This window comes from Saccopteryx bilineata, chromosome 8 (genome assembly GCF_036850765.1).
Source record: "Saccopteryx bilineata isolate mSacBil1 chromosome 8, mSacBil1_pri_phased_curated, whole genome shotgun sequence".
Classification (NCBI taxonomy): domain Eukaryota; kingdom Metazoa; phylum Chordata; class Mammalia; order Chiroptera; family Emballonuridae; genus Saccopteryx; species Saccopteryx bilineata.
Window position 1 is genome coordinate 2225157 of NC_089497.1, and position 18892 is coordinate 2244048.

At 54.9% G+C, this 18892-nt stretch overlaps 1 protein-coding gene across 1 annotated transcript in view; it reads right to left on the reverse strand.

Moving 5' to 3' along the window:
- Positions 1 to 18892, reverse strand: part of SLC9A9 (solute carrier family 9 member A9) — a 471491-nt gene that overhangs the window by 243595 nt on the left and 209004 nt on the right. The window contains exons 7-8 of the mRNA XM_066241551.1: positions 13959 to 14097; positions 11555 to 11660 (exon numbers count right to left, since the gene is read on the reverse strand). Of these exons, the coding sequence (XP_066097648.1) occupies positions 11555 to 11660; positions 13959 to 14097 (245 nt within the window). The remainder of the gene's footprint in view (positions 1 to 11554; positions 11661 to 13958; positions 14098 to 18892) is intronic.

Below are 18892 nucleotides of genomic sequence, written 5' to 3' on the forward strand. Positions count from 1 at the left end.
GGATGATTTCCGAATAAACCCACTTTTGCGTCTCCCTTCCTCCTGCGTGTTCATTCAACTGTCTTCTCTATTTTGGTGAAATAGAACGGTCGGTTCCATTGACACGGGGACCTCGGAATGACCCTTGACTCCTTTCTGCCCCGCCCCCACTTATACGTTGCATGTCTGTGTCATCTCTTGTCCGGCAACTTTCTACGAGCAGAACCTGGGTTCTCACGAGAGAAGGAGCTGTAACGTTCCTCCCTCTGCCTTCTGGCACCGGGAGCAGAGGTTAAGTCACGACGAGCAGTGTTTACGGTGAAGAGTGGGGGGTGTGTGTGTAAATCTGTCCAATGCTCAGGGGCATGTGCACCGTGGTTTGCATATTGACACGATGAGCTGTTCGATTCTAGAAAGTGCAGTTGTGTGTTAATGAGCTCCCACGCGGGAGACGCACCTCACACCTGTGTTTACGGAAACGGCACCGTGCATGTCAGCCCTCGGTCCCGTGGGCTGGTTAACGCATCCCCTTGAGGATTGGGGTGCCTGTCCTGTCCCTGCAGTTTGAACGCCTCGCATTTTGAGCCTCCGGGTTTCACATCTGGCCGGGCGACCACGCAGCGTAGCTCGTCTGCCGGTGAATTACGAGCTAATTGAGTCGGATGTGCAGGGTCCTTTCAATAGGACGGCAGGGGTGGTTTTATGCCGAGAGACGTTGGCTAATGGCGTGGACGCAGACGCTCACACCGGCCAGACTTGTTCTAAGAAACCCTGCAAACGAAGTCCCCTCCGGGCCGTCGGTTTTGTCTGCGGAGGCCTAGAAAATGGCTTCCCGCCCCGCCATGCGATGCACCATGGTCAAGCCGGACGCAGTCCACCCATCTCTGAGCTCAGAGCTTCTCAGCGCGAGTTCAAGACCGATGTCTGCCAAGCGGGGGTGACAGGGAAGAGAAGTAGCAACCCAGTGACTCAGTCCAGTCACGGGCAGTCCCCAAATGTCCAGTCAGAGTCACTTCGTGGGACAAGCTCCCCCCCCCACCGTCTGCTGTAAATGAGGAAGACTTTGCCATCCTCCTCGTTTCCCGACTACCGACTCTCAAAGCTTTTCCAGAACCGACCCAACGGGGGAGCAGGACCAGGACCTGGAACTGACCCGACGGGGGACCAGGACCAGGACCCGGAACCGACCCGACGGGGGAGCAGGACCCGGAACCGACCCGACGGGGGAGCAGGGCCCGGAACCGACCCGACGGGGGTGCAGGGCCCGGAACCGACCCGACGGGGGAGCAGGACCCGGAACTGACCCGACGGGGGACCAGGGCCCGGAACCGACCCGACGGGGGAGCAGGACCCGGGCGTCCAAATGTCAACCGTTCCCGTATCATGACAGCGTCACAGGCCCGTATCCCAGGAGACCAGCAGGACAACACTCCTGGGTGATGGAGTTGAGATGGATGAACTGTTTGTATGTCGGGCTTGGCGCGTGTGTGCGTGTGTGTGTGTGTGTGTGTGTGTGCGTGCATGTGTGTGTGTGCGCGCGTGTGTGTGTGCATGTGTGTGTGCGTGCGTGTGTGTGTGTGTGCGCGCGTGTGTGTATGTGTGTGCGCGTGTGTGTGTGCGTGTGTGTGCGCGCACGCGTGCTGACCGCTTCACCCCCTGCGGTCTCTCGGTGAATTCCTTACACACTGGGCCAGACCATCCCTTGTTGTTCCTTGGCTCCATTGAAAATGGTTTTCAGCCCTGGCCAGAGAGCTCAGTTGGTCAGACCAGCATCCCAAAGCACAGAGGTTGCCGGTTCAACCCCTGGTCCGGCACATGCAGGAACAGATGGACGTTCCTGTCTCTCTCTCTTTCTCTCTCTCTCTCAATTGCTCTCTCCTTTCTATCTCACTCAGATCAATAAAGAAAAATAAAAAAAAATACATAAAATGTCTTTCTGGTCCTCTGCTCTCTAGAAGCAGACGACCACGCCCAATGGACAAAGAGTAATCAGGACCTTTTCTTCCTTTTCTTTCGGATGTTTGCAGGTTTATTCTCTCAGATGGAAATCGCGCTGGGCTGAGTCCACAGTGGGCTGTCGATGGTTTACCTTCCCTGCCTGAGAAAACGGGGGGGGGGGCCGAGGACCTGCCTCCCCTTCCTTGCCTCCCTCGGACAGACAGACACTGTCCCCCAGGCATCTAACAATGGAAGCTGCCTTGCCACAGCAGCGTCTCGGAGCAGAGCCATCACCGGCCGTGGTGGTGTCCATGCTGCCGTTAGACACCTTCCTCGTCGGCCGGCTGGTTTAACGACAGCCCCGGAAGTCCGCTCCTGGCTATCTCCTGACTCCCAACGTCTCCGGCGGGAGGGAGATTTACAGAAATGAGTTTTCAAGCAACCTGTCAAGCCAGCGCCTTCCGGTTCCCTTTACACGCCGAGGGGCGGCTTCTGCGGCAGGATTCGCTGTCAATACCCCTGCGGAACGATCCTCCACACTCAACTGGAAATAATGGCTCAGGGACCCCGTGACTTCCTGAGAAAACCAGGCAGCTGCACAGGAAGACTTCTCCTTGATCAGAAATGGGGTGTGCCTGCCGGCGCACCCAGACCTCAGAGAGAGAGCAGCACCCCAAGCTCGGTGTTCACTCAAAAGCCACGCCCATTCACGCACGGCGTCCTTCCATTACGAGAGAATAAATCCTTTTCCTTGAGCGGTAAAAAAGAGTACAATAAATAAAATAAAAACTTGAGCTACCAATTAATGGGAGAACTCACTGCAATCCTTTAGCAAGTCAGCCGCCAAGTCAGAAACGAGACAGAACCCTCAGCGCTGGTTTTTCAAAAGCAGGGCAGACACAGCCAGAGGCGGGGTTCAGCCAGTTCGCACCGGTTCGGCAGAACCGATACCTAATGTTGAGTCTCTGCGAACCGGTGGTTACAATGTCACTTGTCATCAGGGTTCTCTCTCAGGTGGGCGCCTGGGCAGCCGCCCAATGTGGGAATCACACATTGACATTCCTGATTCTTTTTGAACGTTCACCTGCGCTACAGTGTATCCTAAGTGCCCATGGTCATGTTCATTCCGTCCACAGGTGAAAAAACATGCAGGTGAGGACGCCAACCAAGGAGAAGCATGGAAATACCTGAAATAACAGTTTTACTGGGTTGTTTTTTGTTGTTGTTGGGTATTATTGAATATTTTCTCATTCATATTTTAAAACTCTTATCCAGGGGTCCCCAAACTTTTTACACAGGGGGCCAGTTCACTGTCCCTCAGACTGTTGGAGGGCCAGACTATAAAAATAACTATGAACAAATCCCTACGCACACTGCACATATCTTATTTTAAAGTAAAAAAAAATGGGAACAAATACAATATTTAAAATAAAGAACAAGTAAATTGAAATCAAACTGACCAGTATTTCAATGGGAACTATGGGCCTGCTTTTGGCTAATGAGATGGTTAATGTCCGGTTCCATATTTGTCACTGCTAGCCGTAACAGGTGATATGATGCACTTCTGGAGCCGTGATGCGTGCATCCCACGTCACCGGAAGTAGTACTGTACGTGAGCCATGCTGCGCTTTGTGGCACCGCCACATACAGTACTCCCGGAGCACAGGATGAGGATGGATCCTGTGCTCCTCTCACTGACCACCAGTGAAAGAGGTGCCCCTATCGGAGGTGCAGCGGGGGCCGGATAAATGGCCTCAGGGGGCCGCATGTGGCCCGCGGGCCGTAGTTTGGGGACCCCTGCTCTTATCACATCATCTCATTGGGTGTACCTCCTTTATTGTTCTTATTTGAGCATTAAATGCATGAAATAAACTACCTTTTGGTATATATATAAATATATTTTGTACTTAAAGCGGTCATTAGGGCAGAGAACTGGTTGTTACATTATTTGAACCCCTCCACGGGGTACGTCCATCCGCTCTCTCTTCCTTCTGTGCCCTGGCAGGTGTGTGTGTACGGGGTTGGGACTGCTCAGAGGTGCACTGCTAGCTACAGGCTCTCGTCCCCTAGAGAGCCTTCTCGCCTGCCCTGGCCACTCTGCCTTGCCCTCCCCGGGAAGGGTTTCTCAGCTGCCCCGGCCACTCTGCCTCGCCTTCCCCAGGAAGGGTTTCTCAGCGTGCACCGAGCTCTCCCCGGAGCAGAGGGTCGGGCTCTGGGCAATCACAGCTTTCCTCGGCATGTCCGGGAGCCGCTCATTTTCAGACCGTGAAGCTCTCTTCCGCGTGACAATGAGAACGCACGTGCCGCGGCCACTTCTCAGGAGACGGAGAGGAGGCGGCCGCCAACGTGGCCCTCGGAGTGGAAGGCGATCAGAATACATCAAATGATCGCCATCAAATTAGCAACCACGGAAAGCAGAGGCAGAAGATGCGGGGACGACCGGGCCGCCCCCCCCGCCCCCCCCCCCCCGCGCCCCCCGAAGGGTTCGTCGTGAAGCTGATCAGAAGCTGGGTTGGCAGGGGATTCGGAACGGGGGTGGGGGGTGAGCGTCTTTGAGAGCTCGGTTCCTGTTGTCTCTCAAGGTGTTGGCACAAGGCGGTCCCAAGCGTCCCAGCGTCACGGCTGGCTGTGCCGTCTTTGGGCCTCTCTTCCCTCCGGATCTGTCACTACATGGATTTGCTGGTGAGATGCCTTGTGGGTCCTTCCTTCCCTGGGACCCTCAGGGTTTCCTTGTCTGCCAGCAATAAAAACTGGTTCCGGCTCCTCTGATCAGGCAGGAGTTTCTTAGGGGGAAGCGTGAGGGTTCTCAGGAAGGAGGCACAAAGGCAGGAAGAAAGAGGGGTTTGTTGTTTTGAAGAACAGGTACCCCCAGTCTCACCTCCTCCTATCTCCCTCCTAAGGGGTCATCTCCCCGGGAAAGAGTGTCTGCTTGACCCAGCTTTGGGTGTTCTCATTGACAGGGGGAGGGGCGGGGTACAGGGGTACCTTGATGAACAAGGGTGTAGCTGATGGAGGAGCAGTGGTTCCCTAAGCAACGAAGGGTGTGGTCACCAGTGAAAGGGAGACTGAGCAAGTGAGGGGGGGTGAAACCAACTGGCTCTCCTTCCCCAGGTCTGCATGTCTGTATTTCAGCTTAATAGCTAGAGAAATAAAAAAAAATCTCAGATTAATGTAATTTATGATATCACCTTTAGTGGTCTCTGACTCTGCTCTGGAATGTCCCGACCGGTGGACATGGAGCCTCTGCAGGAATGTTATCGGGCGCAAAGGCACGCGCTACCTTAGAAAGACGTCTGTTAACTCAGATTTCAGCATTTTCCCTCTGGTTGAGCTAAATTCGTTCATTCCGCTGCTCGGGAGGTATGGACGGCTAGAACCTTTCCGCCAGCCCTCATGCGCCTGACAGAGCCTCACGTGACCTCTTGCTCACCAGTCCTGACTCCTCAGATGCCAGTTCCAGCTCTACCTTTCAGACACACAGAGAGCAACTCAGACAGTGCAGAGAGGTCTGCAGGCGCCTGAACAAGCTACAGCCAGCTAGAAATTATAACGGGAGGTGTATCCTTCAGCACAGGACCCCCCAAAAGATGAAGGAGCTTAACAAGCACTCAACAAGAAGTGTGTCGGTCGGCCCTGGCCGGTTGGCTCAGTGGTAGAGCACCGGCACAGCATGTGGAAGTACTGGGTTCGATTCCCAGCCAGGGCACACAGGAGAAGCGCCCATCTGCTTCTCCACCCCCCCCCCCTCCTTCCTCTCTGTCTCTCTCTTCCCCTCCCGCAGCCAAGGCTCCATTGGAGTAAAGTTGGCCCAGGCACTGAGGACGGCTCCATGGCCTCTGCCTCAGGCACTAGAATGGCTCTGGTCGCAACAGAGCAACGCTCCAGATGGGCAGAGCATCGTTCCCTGGTGGGCATGCCGGGTGGATCCCAGTCGGGCACATGCGGGAGTCTGTCTCTCTGCCTCTCTGCTTCTCACTTCAGAAAAATACAAAAATAAAAAATAAAAAAAAAAAGAAGTGTGTTGGTCTAATGTAGAGACAGCAATAACAATTTACTAAACACTGTAAAAGATAACTTGAAGAAATGGAGAGATCTAACATATTCCTGGCGGGGGGGGGGGACCCAGTGCTGTAGAAAAACACTGCTTCTCCTCAAGTTGAGATAAACATTTAAGACGACCGCAATCACAATCCCCAAGTTATTTATTTGCTCGAAGCCTAACTGAGTTGTCTTAGAGTTGGTCTGGAATAACAGATACGGATGTGCAGCAAAGATGTTCCCAAATACAGGGAAGGGGGAAGAAACTCAGATGAGCCACGAAGCTGAGATAATACGAACAGGGAAGCCCCAAAGCTCAGAGCACACCTGCACCCGCAGGGATCTCCACACGGGGATGTCCGAGGACAAGTGGCTACGGTTCAGGGGGCAGCGTTTTAGGACGCGCGGACGACCATGTAGAAGGAAAATCACTGCCCTACAGTGTCCTGCATGTCGTGGCAAAACAAATTCCAGCGGAAGTCCGATGTGAAAATGCAGGCAGACGGCTAGGAGGAGGAAGGATACATTAGGCAGGAATTAATAAAATCCTGGGCTCTGTCACCAGGAGATGAGCTCAGCCGCAGGGACCTTGAACGGGTCTACGCCCCCCTTGAACCGTGCGTAAAGAAATAACACACTTTTAAAATGCAAAACCACATCGCCTGGCCCGCAGGGCAGCCAAAGGTGGACCTTCTTCACAGAACACGAGTGCCAAAGACTTCACGTGACCCAGACAGGCGTCTCAGTCGGAAACCAGGACTCAAGGGCACGTCACGTGACCCAGACAGGCGTCTCAGTCGGAAACCAGGACTCAAGGGCACGTCACGTGACCCAGACAGGCGTCTCAGTCGGAAACCAGGACTCAAGGGCACGTCACGTGACCCAGACAGGCGTCTCAGTCGGAAACCAGGAGGAAAGGGCACGTCACGTGACCCAGACAGGCGTCTCAGTGGAAAACCAGGACTCAAGGGCACGTCACGTGACCCAGACAGGCGGCTCAGTCGGAAACCAGGACTCAAGGGCACGTCACGTGACCCAGACAGGCGGCTCAGTCGGAAACCAGGACGAAAGGGCACGAACAGGACGCTCACCCGGAAGGGAAATAAAAACCGCCAATGATATGCAATTAAAAATTTTTTTTTTCTTCTCTGTGAAACTTCAATACATCTAAATCAGAATAGAAAGGACCCCGATTACCGAGGCGGCGGGCGGGGGTGAGTAGGATTTAGGCTGGCGACGGTTGTGTGAACGAGCCCTCGCGTGCACTGCTGGGGAACGTAGGATAGGATACAAGTTTCCCAGAGGATAATTTGGATGACTTTTCCAAGCTGTTAAAATGTACCCTCCTTATGAGCCCAGCAATTTTATTTTTAGGCAGGCTTATAATAAATGGGAATCCACACCTCAATCTAGAAGGATTATTACTGCTATTCTATGAATAATATCGAAAACTATAGATGATTTACAGGTTGGCATAATAAGTCATGGCAAGTTGATATGACGTAGTTCTAGGCCACTGTGAAAGTAACAAGACAGAAGAATATTTGATGTTAGGAAAGACTTGTTGAGTGGGGGGAAAAAACAACTTACTTAAAAATAAACAAGGTATAATTACATATATATAAATATATATATGCTCGCATGCATTTAATTAAGTGTATGCATATGCATATAATTAGATGGGCTCAGACCACTATTAACAATAGTTATTAGTAGGTGGTAAGAATACAGGTCATTCACTTGACCTGCGGTGGTGCAGTGGATAAAGCGTTGACCTGAAACACTGAGGTCACTGGTTTGAAACTCTGGGCTTGCCCGGTCAAGGCACGTACAGGAAGCAACTACTATGAGTTGATGCTTCCTGCTTTTTCCCCGTTTCTCTCCTCTCTTTCTCTAAAAATCAACTATATACGTATATATGTCATCCTAATTTTATTTCCTTCAATGAACTTGCATTTTCTAACTAGGTGCTCTATGCACTCCCTCGGTAGTAAGAGAAATGTAAAAAAAAAAAAATGTGTTTTTTAAAAGCAAATGTACTTGGTTTAAAGCAAAGGAAAACCTTTTCTTTCCTTTGAAAAATAAAATCTTAAGAGAAAACCCAACTCGGGGAACCAATAAGAGGGGTGAAGTCGGGTGCCCAGAGCCCTGTCCTCGGGTAGACAACGGTGGCGCACCAGCTGTGAAAGTCAGGGCTGAGCAGCTCTGCTGAGGAGTCGTGCACCCCTCTCCCGGGGACTCGCAGGATGCGTCTCTCGTGAGCCCACCCGGGGTCCCAGGAGTGCGGGTTACCTCTCATGACTCCTGCACGGAGTGCGAACTCCTGTCGGTGAGTTCACTGTATTCATCGTCCTCTCCTCATTCAGCAGCGCTTTCTATGTTGTGTTTAGATGTTAGGTTTGCACTGTTATATTCGTTCGCTGGTGGCTGAGCGCCGGCAGGATGTTCATCCTCACAGGAGCTACCCCGAGAGAGCTGATTCTGATACCACACCCTCCGGGTGCATCGAAGGCCGAGATGCAAGACGGCTACGTGAGGAACAGCTCACCACCGTCCCGAACGATTCTTAACACACTGCCCGTGGCGGCATGGAGACACCCCTTGTATAAGGAAGTGTGTGATAAATTCCCCTGAAATTTTAGGGCCAGAAACCCGGTTTGTCCATTTCTGTAAGTGAGCACGACTTCCTCCTAGAATGCTGTGTTCTCCCCCATTCTCACCACATTCCCCTTTCGGCTCTGGTGGCCTGAAGGTGCAGAGCTCCGTTGTTTGACAAACCCCAGCAGCCAACAGCTGCTTCATTTTGCAGAAAAAAAACAAAACAAAACAACAAAATACAAAACTCTATCCCGAGGCAGTTGAGCATTTACCCTCCACTAAATGGTCCCATGATAGGCGTGTGAAAGGTTGTTCTCAAATTCGAATTGGGACTAGGCAAGGATTAAAAAATAAATCAACAAACTCACAAGTAACTTGGACTAAGCGGGGCGGGGTTCCTGGGCAGGGGGAAGTACTCACGCCTAGACTGGTGGGTAGCAAATGCCTGTCAAGCACGTTGCTTAGTCTGAAGGACTGCTCTGGGCTGAGCATGCCCCTGGGGACAGCCGTGGTCCCCCCCGCCGGTCTTTCTGCTACCGAGGACCGTGACCGAGGACCGTGCCTGCCCTCACCGGTTCCATCACACTGGAACCTTAGAGCCGGTCTCCATGGCACCCAGCGAGGATGCCAGGTTGAAAAGCCCGGCAAAGGGCAAGGTGCCGCTAGACTAGACATTTATGCACAGACCCTGACCTTTGAAACAGTGAATAAAACGAGATCTTGCTGCGATGGGCCGGGAAACAGAAAGGCAATTTTCATACACAGACACAAACAATCCTTGTGTGTATATGTATATGTGTGTGTGTGTGTTCATTACACTGTTCAACAGTAGAGTAAAAAATATCAGATGAGTTACGATATTTTTTACCTTCCCAGAAGGTCAGATATGTACTCTTATTGTTAACATGACCTACATCCTTTGTACAACATGTTGAGTAATTTAAAAAAAGGGCATAGAATGTGAAGAGAAGGAAACCTCATATTTTTTGTTTTCTGAAGCTGGAAACGGGAAGGCAGTCAGACAGACTCCCGCATGCAACCGACCGGGATCCACCCGGCATGCCCACCAGGGGACGCTCTGCCCACCAGGGGGCGATGCTCTGCCCATCTGGGGCGTCGCTCTGTTGCAACCAGAGCCATTCTAGCGCCTGAGGCGGAGGCCATGGAGCCATCCTCAGTGCCTGGGCCAACTTTGCTCCAATGGAGCTTTGGCTGCGGGAGGGGAAGAGAGAGACAGAAAAGAAGGAGAGGGGGAGGGGTGGAGAAGCAGATGGGCGCTTCTCCTGTGTGCCCTGGCCGGGAATCGAACCCAGGACTCCTGCATGCCAGGCCGACGCTCTACCACTGAGCCAACCGGCCAGGGCCCATATTTTTTGAATGGTGGCTCTAAATCGTGGACTTGTGTTATTTCACTTTGGGGACCCTAGTGCTCCTCTGCTTGGGAATGCATACGCTCTTCGGGGCAGACTCTGTTAATGGGGGTCCTGATTACCATGTCATTAGCCTATAATTGGCAGGGTGGCTTCCAGCATCAGTGACAGATGCCCTCAAAGCCTGCGGGAATAGCTTGTCCCTCCAGCTCTGCACTAAGTTGTTGCCCAAAGACACAGGGTAGAGGTCATTACCAACAAGATGTGCCTGGGAGTTCCCGTTCAAAGGACAGCCCCAGACAGCTGAGGGGCAAGTGGACCAGGCAGGCTCCTGGGACCCAAGTTTCCTCCTATTCTTGGGGGGGGCCTGCCTCCTGTCTCCCAGGTGAGATGTCATTCGAGGTAGCAATGCTCAGTGCCCACGAACCCCGGGGGCTGGCATCAAGCCTCGTCGTTTGGAATCCCAGCTCCACCAGGCACTGTTGACCGAGTACAGTTTCTAACTCTGAATCTTTCTGTACATGAATGAGAACCTTCATAGAAGGCCATTGAGTCACCTTCTATTATTATTTAAATTTAAATACTATGCCTTTTTTTTTTTTTTTAAGTGAAAGGAGGGGAGATAGAGAGACAGATTCCTGCACGGACCCTGAGACTGGGATCTACCCGGTGACCCCTATCTGGAGCCAATGATCGAATCAACTGAGCTATCTTCAGGGCCTGAGGCTGACGTTCAAACTAATCAAGCCACTGGCTGTGAGAGGGGAGAAGAGAGAGAAGAGGGAGAGAGAGGGGGAGAGAAGCAGATGGTCGCCTCTCCTGTGTGCCCTGACGGGGAATTGAACCCGGGACATCCATACACTGGGTCGGCTGCTCTACCCACTGAGCCAGCCGTTCAGGACCTTCAAGTACCACCTCTTTAAAGGCAAAGGCCGCTAGGGAGGTGCCCTGTTACCAGTTAACACTTGCGGAGGGATTCTCACCACTGGAACGTCAGTTACGACACGAGTGAGCGTCAGGGATGGGGGACGGAAACCCCGTAGGAGCCAGAAACGAGACCCGGGGAGAGAAACTGCTGTGACAGTTTGGGCGGAGCCGCGCGATCCTTCCGCGTGGAGAAGCAGCAGCCCGTGGCCGCAGCCAGCCGAGCGCAGACCCTCGCGGCGGCAGAAAGCCGAGATACTTGCTGAATCCGGCTCAAAGGACCCACGTGGCCCTGGGGACCTCCGTGACTGCCCCCGTCTGTCAACCGTCCCACCCCGAGGACCTGTATGGAGACGTTCTACACAGCGTTCTTCACCTCTGGCCTCCACATCGGCCCCGTTTTCCGGCCTGCAAACACTTTACACCCTGTGAGTGCGCTGTGCGCCCCCCTGGAGAGGTTCCTTACGTGGGCACCTGCTGTCACCAGCCCTTCCTAAAGTCACCTGTCACCTCCATCACTCAGTCCTTTGTGGATGTCAGCGTCCCCACCGGCTGACCCGCGAGGGGACAGGAGCAAAGTGGCGTTTTGGATACGAGTCGTGGAGCTGTTGTTGCACCACGGACGGAAGATGATTATCCTCCCCCCCCGGAACCCCCAGGAGGGGCTGGTGGGGTGGACACAGCCCGCGTGGGCAGGGAGCACTGACCTGTCAGGCCGGCGGCCTCGGCGGACAGGAAGGCGCTCCAGGACAGCAGGAAGAAGAGGCCGGTCTCCAGCAGCGGCAGCTCGTGCAGCTTGGTGAACTTGGTCAGGTAACGGAGGCGCGTTAAGGCAGAGAACCAGTGCGTTTACAGCTCCGTCTCCTCCCCGGCTCCGGAAAGCTCATCTGGGCTGTGAGAGAACCGGCTTTCGGACCCTGCTGGGCGGCTGTGGCTCCCAGGGACAGGGACGGGGGTGGAGGCCAGGCCGAGTCCTGTGTGTCACAGTGGGGCCGGACATGCCAATCAAAACACAAACCTGAGTTCAGATCTTTGAAACCGTGTCTTACAAACGATGTGATCTCACATGTCAGTGGGATGTAAAAATGAGACTCGTGCACACAGGTAAGAGTGAAGTGGTGACCAGGGGGAGGGCGGGGAGTAAAGAGGGACAAATATATGATGACGGGCAATGGTTTGACTTTGGGTGATGGGCCCACAACACAGTCAATAGTTCAAATGCTATAGAGACGTTCTCCTGAAACCTGTGTGACCTCCGTCCTAATTCTGCTCAATAATGAAGAGGCCACCCTGGGAGTGGTGATCAGGAGCAGGGTCTGCCTGGCGGCTTCGCCCTCTGGGCTGGAATCTTGGCTCCGCCGACTGGCAGTGTGACCCTGGGCTACAGCTCACCCAGCCTCAGCCTCCGTGTCCAATAAACACAGCCCGTGTGGGACGCGATCACGGCCGAGGTCTGATGAGGTATCTATCTCACGCGAGGCAAGCATCAGGGTCCTGACCCAGCGCAAACCCTGGGCAGGTTGTTAATCAGGATTGTTTTATTTTTGTTCTCTTTGTCAGAGATCAGCCCCACCTCTTCCTCATCCACGTCACTTCTGTCAACGGAGTCGACATCCTTCCCGCGGGGCTTCCGGGGTCAAGCACAGGCGTGGACTTGGGCCCCCTCCTCTTCCTCCTCTCTCAGCATCAACCGGCCACTCAGTTGTAGAGAGGCTGGGAAACGCCGGTCTCTTTCCCGATGTCTCACCCACCGTTTAGCATCTCGGTGTTCCCAGATTCGCCCTCTGATCGTCCCGACGACTTGTTTGTGTGTTTTTAAAACAGGACTTTCAGAGTCACCCCCTCTGCCCCCAGCAGAACCTCCTTTGAGTAACAAACACTCCAAGACCCTCCGCAGGCCGACTCCGCCCCCTACCTGGGTCCCTCACTGCCACCACTCACCAGGCCAGGCCCTCCGGGGCTCACGGGCCCCCTGCCACCTCAGCCCTATCCCCACTTCCCTGGAGTCACCTGTCACGTCACCCTTCGATTATGTTCTACCTGACTCTCCGGCCGTGCCCAAGTCTAACTCCGCATGTCAATACTGCTCCCCAGAGTCACGAGACCGGCCAGCCAGAGTCGGCGGGACGATGCCAGACACAGTGCCCGTTTCTAGTCCCACGAAGGCCGTGTGGCTCTGGCCCTTTCTGTCCGGCGAGGACGCGGAGCTTGTCTTTCCAGCTCGGCACCAGCAGGAACCCGCCTGTCAGCAGCCTGTCAGTCCCCGCGGAAAAGGACACAACATTCGCTCTCACCCCTTCCTCTCCTGTCTTTTCTCTCAGGTCCTCAGGTGCTCAGCCTTCGCTCTGCGTGCTCTCTGCAGCCCACCCGGCACCCTGGGACCCTGACACGTGACACGGGCCCCCTGGCTTCCCTCCGGACGCTGACTCGCGCTGGCCCCGTCCGACCTCTGTCACGCGAGCAGCCGCCAGCCCCGCTGCGTCCCCCGGGTCAGACCCTCTGGGAACTCTTACCAGCCCTCCCGCCACGCCTCTGCTGCAGAGACAGAGCAGGGACAGAGAGGACACGATGGACGGCCCAGATATGGCAAACGTCACCCCTGCCTCGCAGGCAGCGCGGGTCCCGTTCCCTAAGACGGCCGCGGATGCGCGGACACCCACACGGTCCCTGGCGTGGCCGGCTCCGTGAGCTGGTGGCTGAGACTCGCTTGGAAAGGAGGCAGAGGTGGCGGTTCCTGCTTCCTCGATGCCAGTGAACCCTGTCCCGTTCTTGACCTTGAGTGTCCGGTTCTTCCTCTTGACCCCGAGACGGCCAGGCCTGGTACCCCCGCCCACCACATTTCCCTGAGCTCGTAGTTTTTTAAGACAGTCCGCGTCCTGTGATCCGTCAGACAGCAGCCGTGGAGCCCGCACTGGCTGTGGACAAACTAGCCAGGAGCCCGGGCCCCTGCCGCTGGAGCCGCCCCTGCCCGGAGGGTGACTCGGGTGGCCCCAGAGGCGTCCTGGCCTCCCTGCACCTGCCCGTCCAGCTGTTCCCAGGCCCGGGGAGGCCGTCCAAAGACTTCCACGGCTCTGAGCAGTCCCCGGCTTCCCCTGCGCCCACAAAGGATATCAGCGCTGTGATGACGGCGTAGGCGGACCCCATGGCGAAGGAGCCGGCGAAGATGCCCAGGAAGTTCCCCGCGGACTGGAAGAACGCCGCGGCGTCGAAGGCGTTCGGGTTGTCCTTGGGGCTGTAGATGGAGATGGAGCTGCAAAGAGAGGGGGGAGAGGGTGGCGGTCAGTCGGCGGCTTCCCTCGTGCGGCCCGAGGGCCCGGCCACGGAGTGTGGCACCCACGTCTGGGACAGGCACCCGTTCTGTAAAGGGGAGACCTTCTCTCTGTTCAGGGGGAGAGGGGGAGGGGCAGGGAGCAGGGCAGAAGCAAGCAGCTGGCTCTCCCCCGCCTTCCAGCCCTGCCCCAGGCATCCACCCACTGCTGCCCGTCAGTAAACATTTTTATACGGGAAGGGTCATAAAGACATATCGTCTCTGAGCAAACTAGGCTTCCCCTGTGGTGGGCGCACAAGAGAGTCTGCTGAGGAGACAGAGCACGGTGAATTATTCAGGGGCCACATGTCTTCCGTGTGGCTCCACATTCACAAACGCTCCCGGTGGGAAGGGGCGCTTTTATAGCCAGAGCACAGATGGGCGATAAAACGTCAGCGTGCACAAACTCTCCCGCTGAGCTGCTGTTCTGGACCACACCGTGTGCCCCCCTTCCAGGGGAACCCTTCAGAACGAGCCCAGGGTCGGCCCCGCAGGACTGACCCCCCCCGGGGGGGGCAACAACACCCTCCTGCTCCCACAGACGCCAACGGCAGCAGCTACCTGGGGCCGTCTTTTCTACCTGTGCCTCTCTCGTGGCTGCCAAGAGAGTTCTTTCAGGAGTGAAAAGTCAATCCACCAACAGGCAGTCTGTTCCCTTAAACCTTTTTGAGGATGTCTTGTTAGCTCCTCCCTCCCTCCCTCCCTCCCTCCCTCCCTCCCTCCCTCCCTTCCTCCCTCCCGTGAAGGGCAGGGTAGGCCCTGTTCTAGGAGAAACGGCTCCATATGACAGCATGAGCATGAACCGAGGGGCACAGTCAGCGCTTGGGGGACCCCAGTGGAGTCACGTGGCAGGCATTTTCTTTTTCAGTTTAACTTTAATGCAAGAGGTCTTTCAAGCTAATCAGAAAAAAAAATCAAGACCCTGGCTGGCTGGCTCAGTGGTCGAGCATCTGCCTGGCCTGTGAAAGTCTCGGGTTCGATTCCCGGCCAGGGCACACAGGAGAAGCGCCCATCTGCTTCTCCACCCCTCCCCCTCTCCTTCCTCTGTCTCTTCTCCTCCTGCAGCCATGGCTTGACTGGTCTGAGCAAGTTGGCCCTGAGTGCTGAGGATGGACAGCTTCATCGCCTCATCTCAGGCACTAAAATAGCTCAGTTGCTGAGAAACAGAGCAGCGGCCCCAGATGGGCAGAGCATTGCCTGGTAAGGGGTTTGCAGGGTGAATCCCAGTCGGGGCACATACAAGAGTCTGTCTCTCTGCCTCCCTGCCTCTCACTAAACAATAATAATAATAATAATAATAATAGAACAGAGGGAGTAAATTCTGGTGTCCCCCACCCAGGAAGATTTGTGGTATAAAAAAAAGGTAGTTTTACATGCTCCTAGTTTCTCCCTGGATGTTTTTAAACCCGTAAAGCAGGTCAAATGCTTTGGCTTTGATTGTGTAATTGGATCAGGAAGATGTGTGTGTGGATCTCGGATGGAGCTCTGAACTGTATTGTCGGCAAGAAAAGGAACACCTTTGAAGAGCATTTCTTTACGTAAAGGGTTGTTCTCTGCAAATATACATATATGTATAGTATATATGTGTGTATATATTGTACTATATATAATTCATGTTTGGATCCTTTGTATCTGATGTCCCAGGAAAGAGTCTGGAACCCACGGCCATTAGGAACTTGGTGTCCCCGGCTGCCGAGCTGGGTGTGGGAGGGGCCCTCACCTTCTCCCACAGATCCCTTCACGCCAATGAATAACAGCGAGGAGAAAACACCGCATGTGCGGCCTGCCTTCCAGACCAAGGTTTTGGTGCCGCAGCCCGTTCTGCAAACAGTTCCGTTAGATCCTGAGCCTGCCCCCAGCTGGTCTCTGTCCCCATATGAGGACACACTCTTCACCCCAGCGGATCTGATGACCCCGAGGACACACTCTTCACCCCAGCGGGTCTGATGACCCCGAGGAGACACTCTTCACCCCAGCGGGTCTCTGTCCCTGTACGAGGACACACTCTTCACCCCAGCGGGTCTCTGTCCCTGTACGAGGACACACTCTTCACCCCAGCGGGTCTGATGACCCCGTACGAGGACAGGCCTGGAGACTGAGCGGAGGGGCATCGCCCCACTTCCAGGGGGGACATTCGCAGACAAAGCCCTGTGGCTCCTGGTGAGGAGTGAGGCATAGAAACAGGACCTCGTGGCCCAGGCTCTCCCGACGGTCCTGCACCAGTGCCCTGCAAAGGGGGCACCCCCCTGGGCTCTGGTTCTCAGCTGCAACACCATCGAAGGCTCTGGAATGGGGAGCAGCAGCTGCAGAGGGAGTGGTCAGACACTAGGAAGGCTTTGGGGGAGCAGGTGATGAGTTTCCAACTTCACCCCAAGAAGGGGAGGCATATCGTGTTCCAGCAGTTTTAGCCCTTTGGGCTGAAAAAGGGGCTCACCTCTTCCCCGGCACGGAGGGAGACGCCTGACCCACCAGTGGATGCAAATACCGCAGAGGGAGAGGGGGGAGGGGACGTGGGCTCTGCTGCGGGCGTGGCTCCGTGGGAACCCGCTCTGGAGAGGCTCCGCTGCCAGCACAGCCCGGTGAAGAAGTGTACGCAGTCCCGAGCTGCCCGACCGACTGTGACAGCCTGCCTCTTCCCCACCCCCACCCCGGGCCACCCCCGGCCAGCCTTGCTTCCGTTCTCAACATCAAAATCAAAGTCACTTGAAACTTATTTTAAAAGTATCAAGCCAACAGGCAAAACACATTGTATCCCTTTCGGAATTTCTATGGCTTTAAGCATTAAAACAACAACAAAAAGATGAGAAAAAGGCGGATGGTTGCAGCCGAAAGATGCACAAGGAACGTCCGCTCTCTCTGCCCGATTTTTAATTCCTAACAAACGTTTTCTGGCTCCTGACGGCAGTTTATTAAAGATTTTCTGATGAGTTGGGAATAGAATATATAGAAAAGAGCGTATTCTTTTTCTTCCCCTAGTCCTGGCTTTCAGCCGGACTGTATGGAGTCCTCCGCGCTGGGGACATCATCCCATTAGTGGTGTCTTGTTAAAGTTCCATTATCCACTTCCCATCACTTACGGTAACTTAGAGCTGTCCCACTTAAAATCTAAACTGTCAAAGCAAGATCCCTCTTCCCACTGCAGAGTGGTCCGCGGCAGCGGGCTGGTGCCGTGGAAGGGAGGGGGCAGAGGAGATGTCCCTGCACCTGCTCCTGGGGACTGGCACCCCTGGTTTGGAGGCCTGCAAGAGGAATGGGAGCCAAGCTGTCTACCCCTGGTAGGCAGGGCCTCCCGTCTCACTCCCGTTCCTGCGGACTCCGCCCCCCAGGGCCGTTTGCTAACGAATGTGGTAGCACCCTCATTTTGCGGAGAGCACCCCCCCCCCGGCCCCGGCAGTATAAACATTCTGTCTGTCCCTTGCTTTGGACTGGGGGCCACTCTGGCAGCTCGGTGCCTCTCACTTGTCTCCTGACATCCGGTGTCTTACTGGGGGCACCCCCTGAGCTGAGCACCCTCCATGGGTCCTGGAGCACCACACGGGGGGTGGGCTCACCTTGCCCGCACCCCAGCGACGCCAGACCAGGGAGCCTTCGAGTCCCGCTGACAGAGCAGGCTCTGGGGGACTCCTAGACATCTCGGGGGCCAGTCCCCGTGTTCTTGTGCAACCCCTACCCCAAGGAGCCACAGCCAAGAAGCCCCCTCCCTGCAGGGAGCACCGTGGGGGTGACTCCGGGGCAGTCAGTGCTTTCCAGCTGACGTGGGAGAGAGGAAGCACCTTCTGGGGAGACACAGCAGCTTCCTACCTGAAACGCCACCCTGCCTGCAAGGCTGACCCCTTCCTTCCCCCACCTCTCTCATATACTGACAGAGGCAGAGAGACACCGTGGGAACCGGCAGATAGGGAGCTTATTCTGCGGCCCGTGAAACCAGGTGGGTGGTGTGGGGTCCTAACAGCTGGGGAGCCGCTGCTGCTGCTGCTGCTGCCTTTGGTTCTGTTCCCTAAACACAGCTTGGGAGACGGAAAAGGGCCCACGGGATGAAATCTTGTCACCTTCACGCTTGCATGCTTCTAGCACCTTTTCTTAATATTGTTTTCTCATTAAACGAAATTGTTTTAAATACATATACATTTTTAAAAATTGAGAGCAGGGCAGGCAAAGAGACAGACATGTGCCCCAACCAGGATCCTCCTGGAAACCCCCATCTGGGGTGGATGCTCTGCCCATCTGGGGAATTGCTCTGTTGCTCGGCAACCGAGCTATTTTTAGCACCAGAGGTGGGAGGCCAGGTAGCCATCCTCAGCATCTGGGGCCAACTCACACGAATCAATCAAGCCATGGTTGCGGGAAGGGAAGAGAGAGAGAGAGAGAGATGGGGGGAAGGGTGGAGAAGCAGATGGGCATTTCTCCTGTGTGCCCTGACCGGGAATCAAACCTGGGACATCCACACATTGGGAGGACACTCTACCACTGAGCCAACCTGCCAGGGCCAAACAAAATACATTTTAAAAACCAGTGGATACTTATCTATTATTTACAGTTTAATAACTATTCCAGCCCGCCATTTCTCAAGAAGTAGCTTAATTATGAATAAGGAATCGAGTTCTATGGGGCCCAGAACCGTGTGTACACATCAGAACTCATTCTGGCAGCTGCCTGCCCATTATCCCGGCTTCTGTCCTGCCTACGGCGGGCGGAGCCCTGTCAGGGGACCCATAACGACTCCAGGAACTGGGGGTGC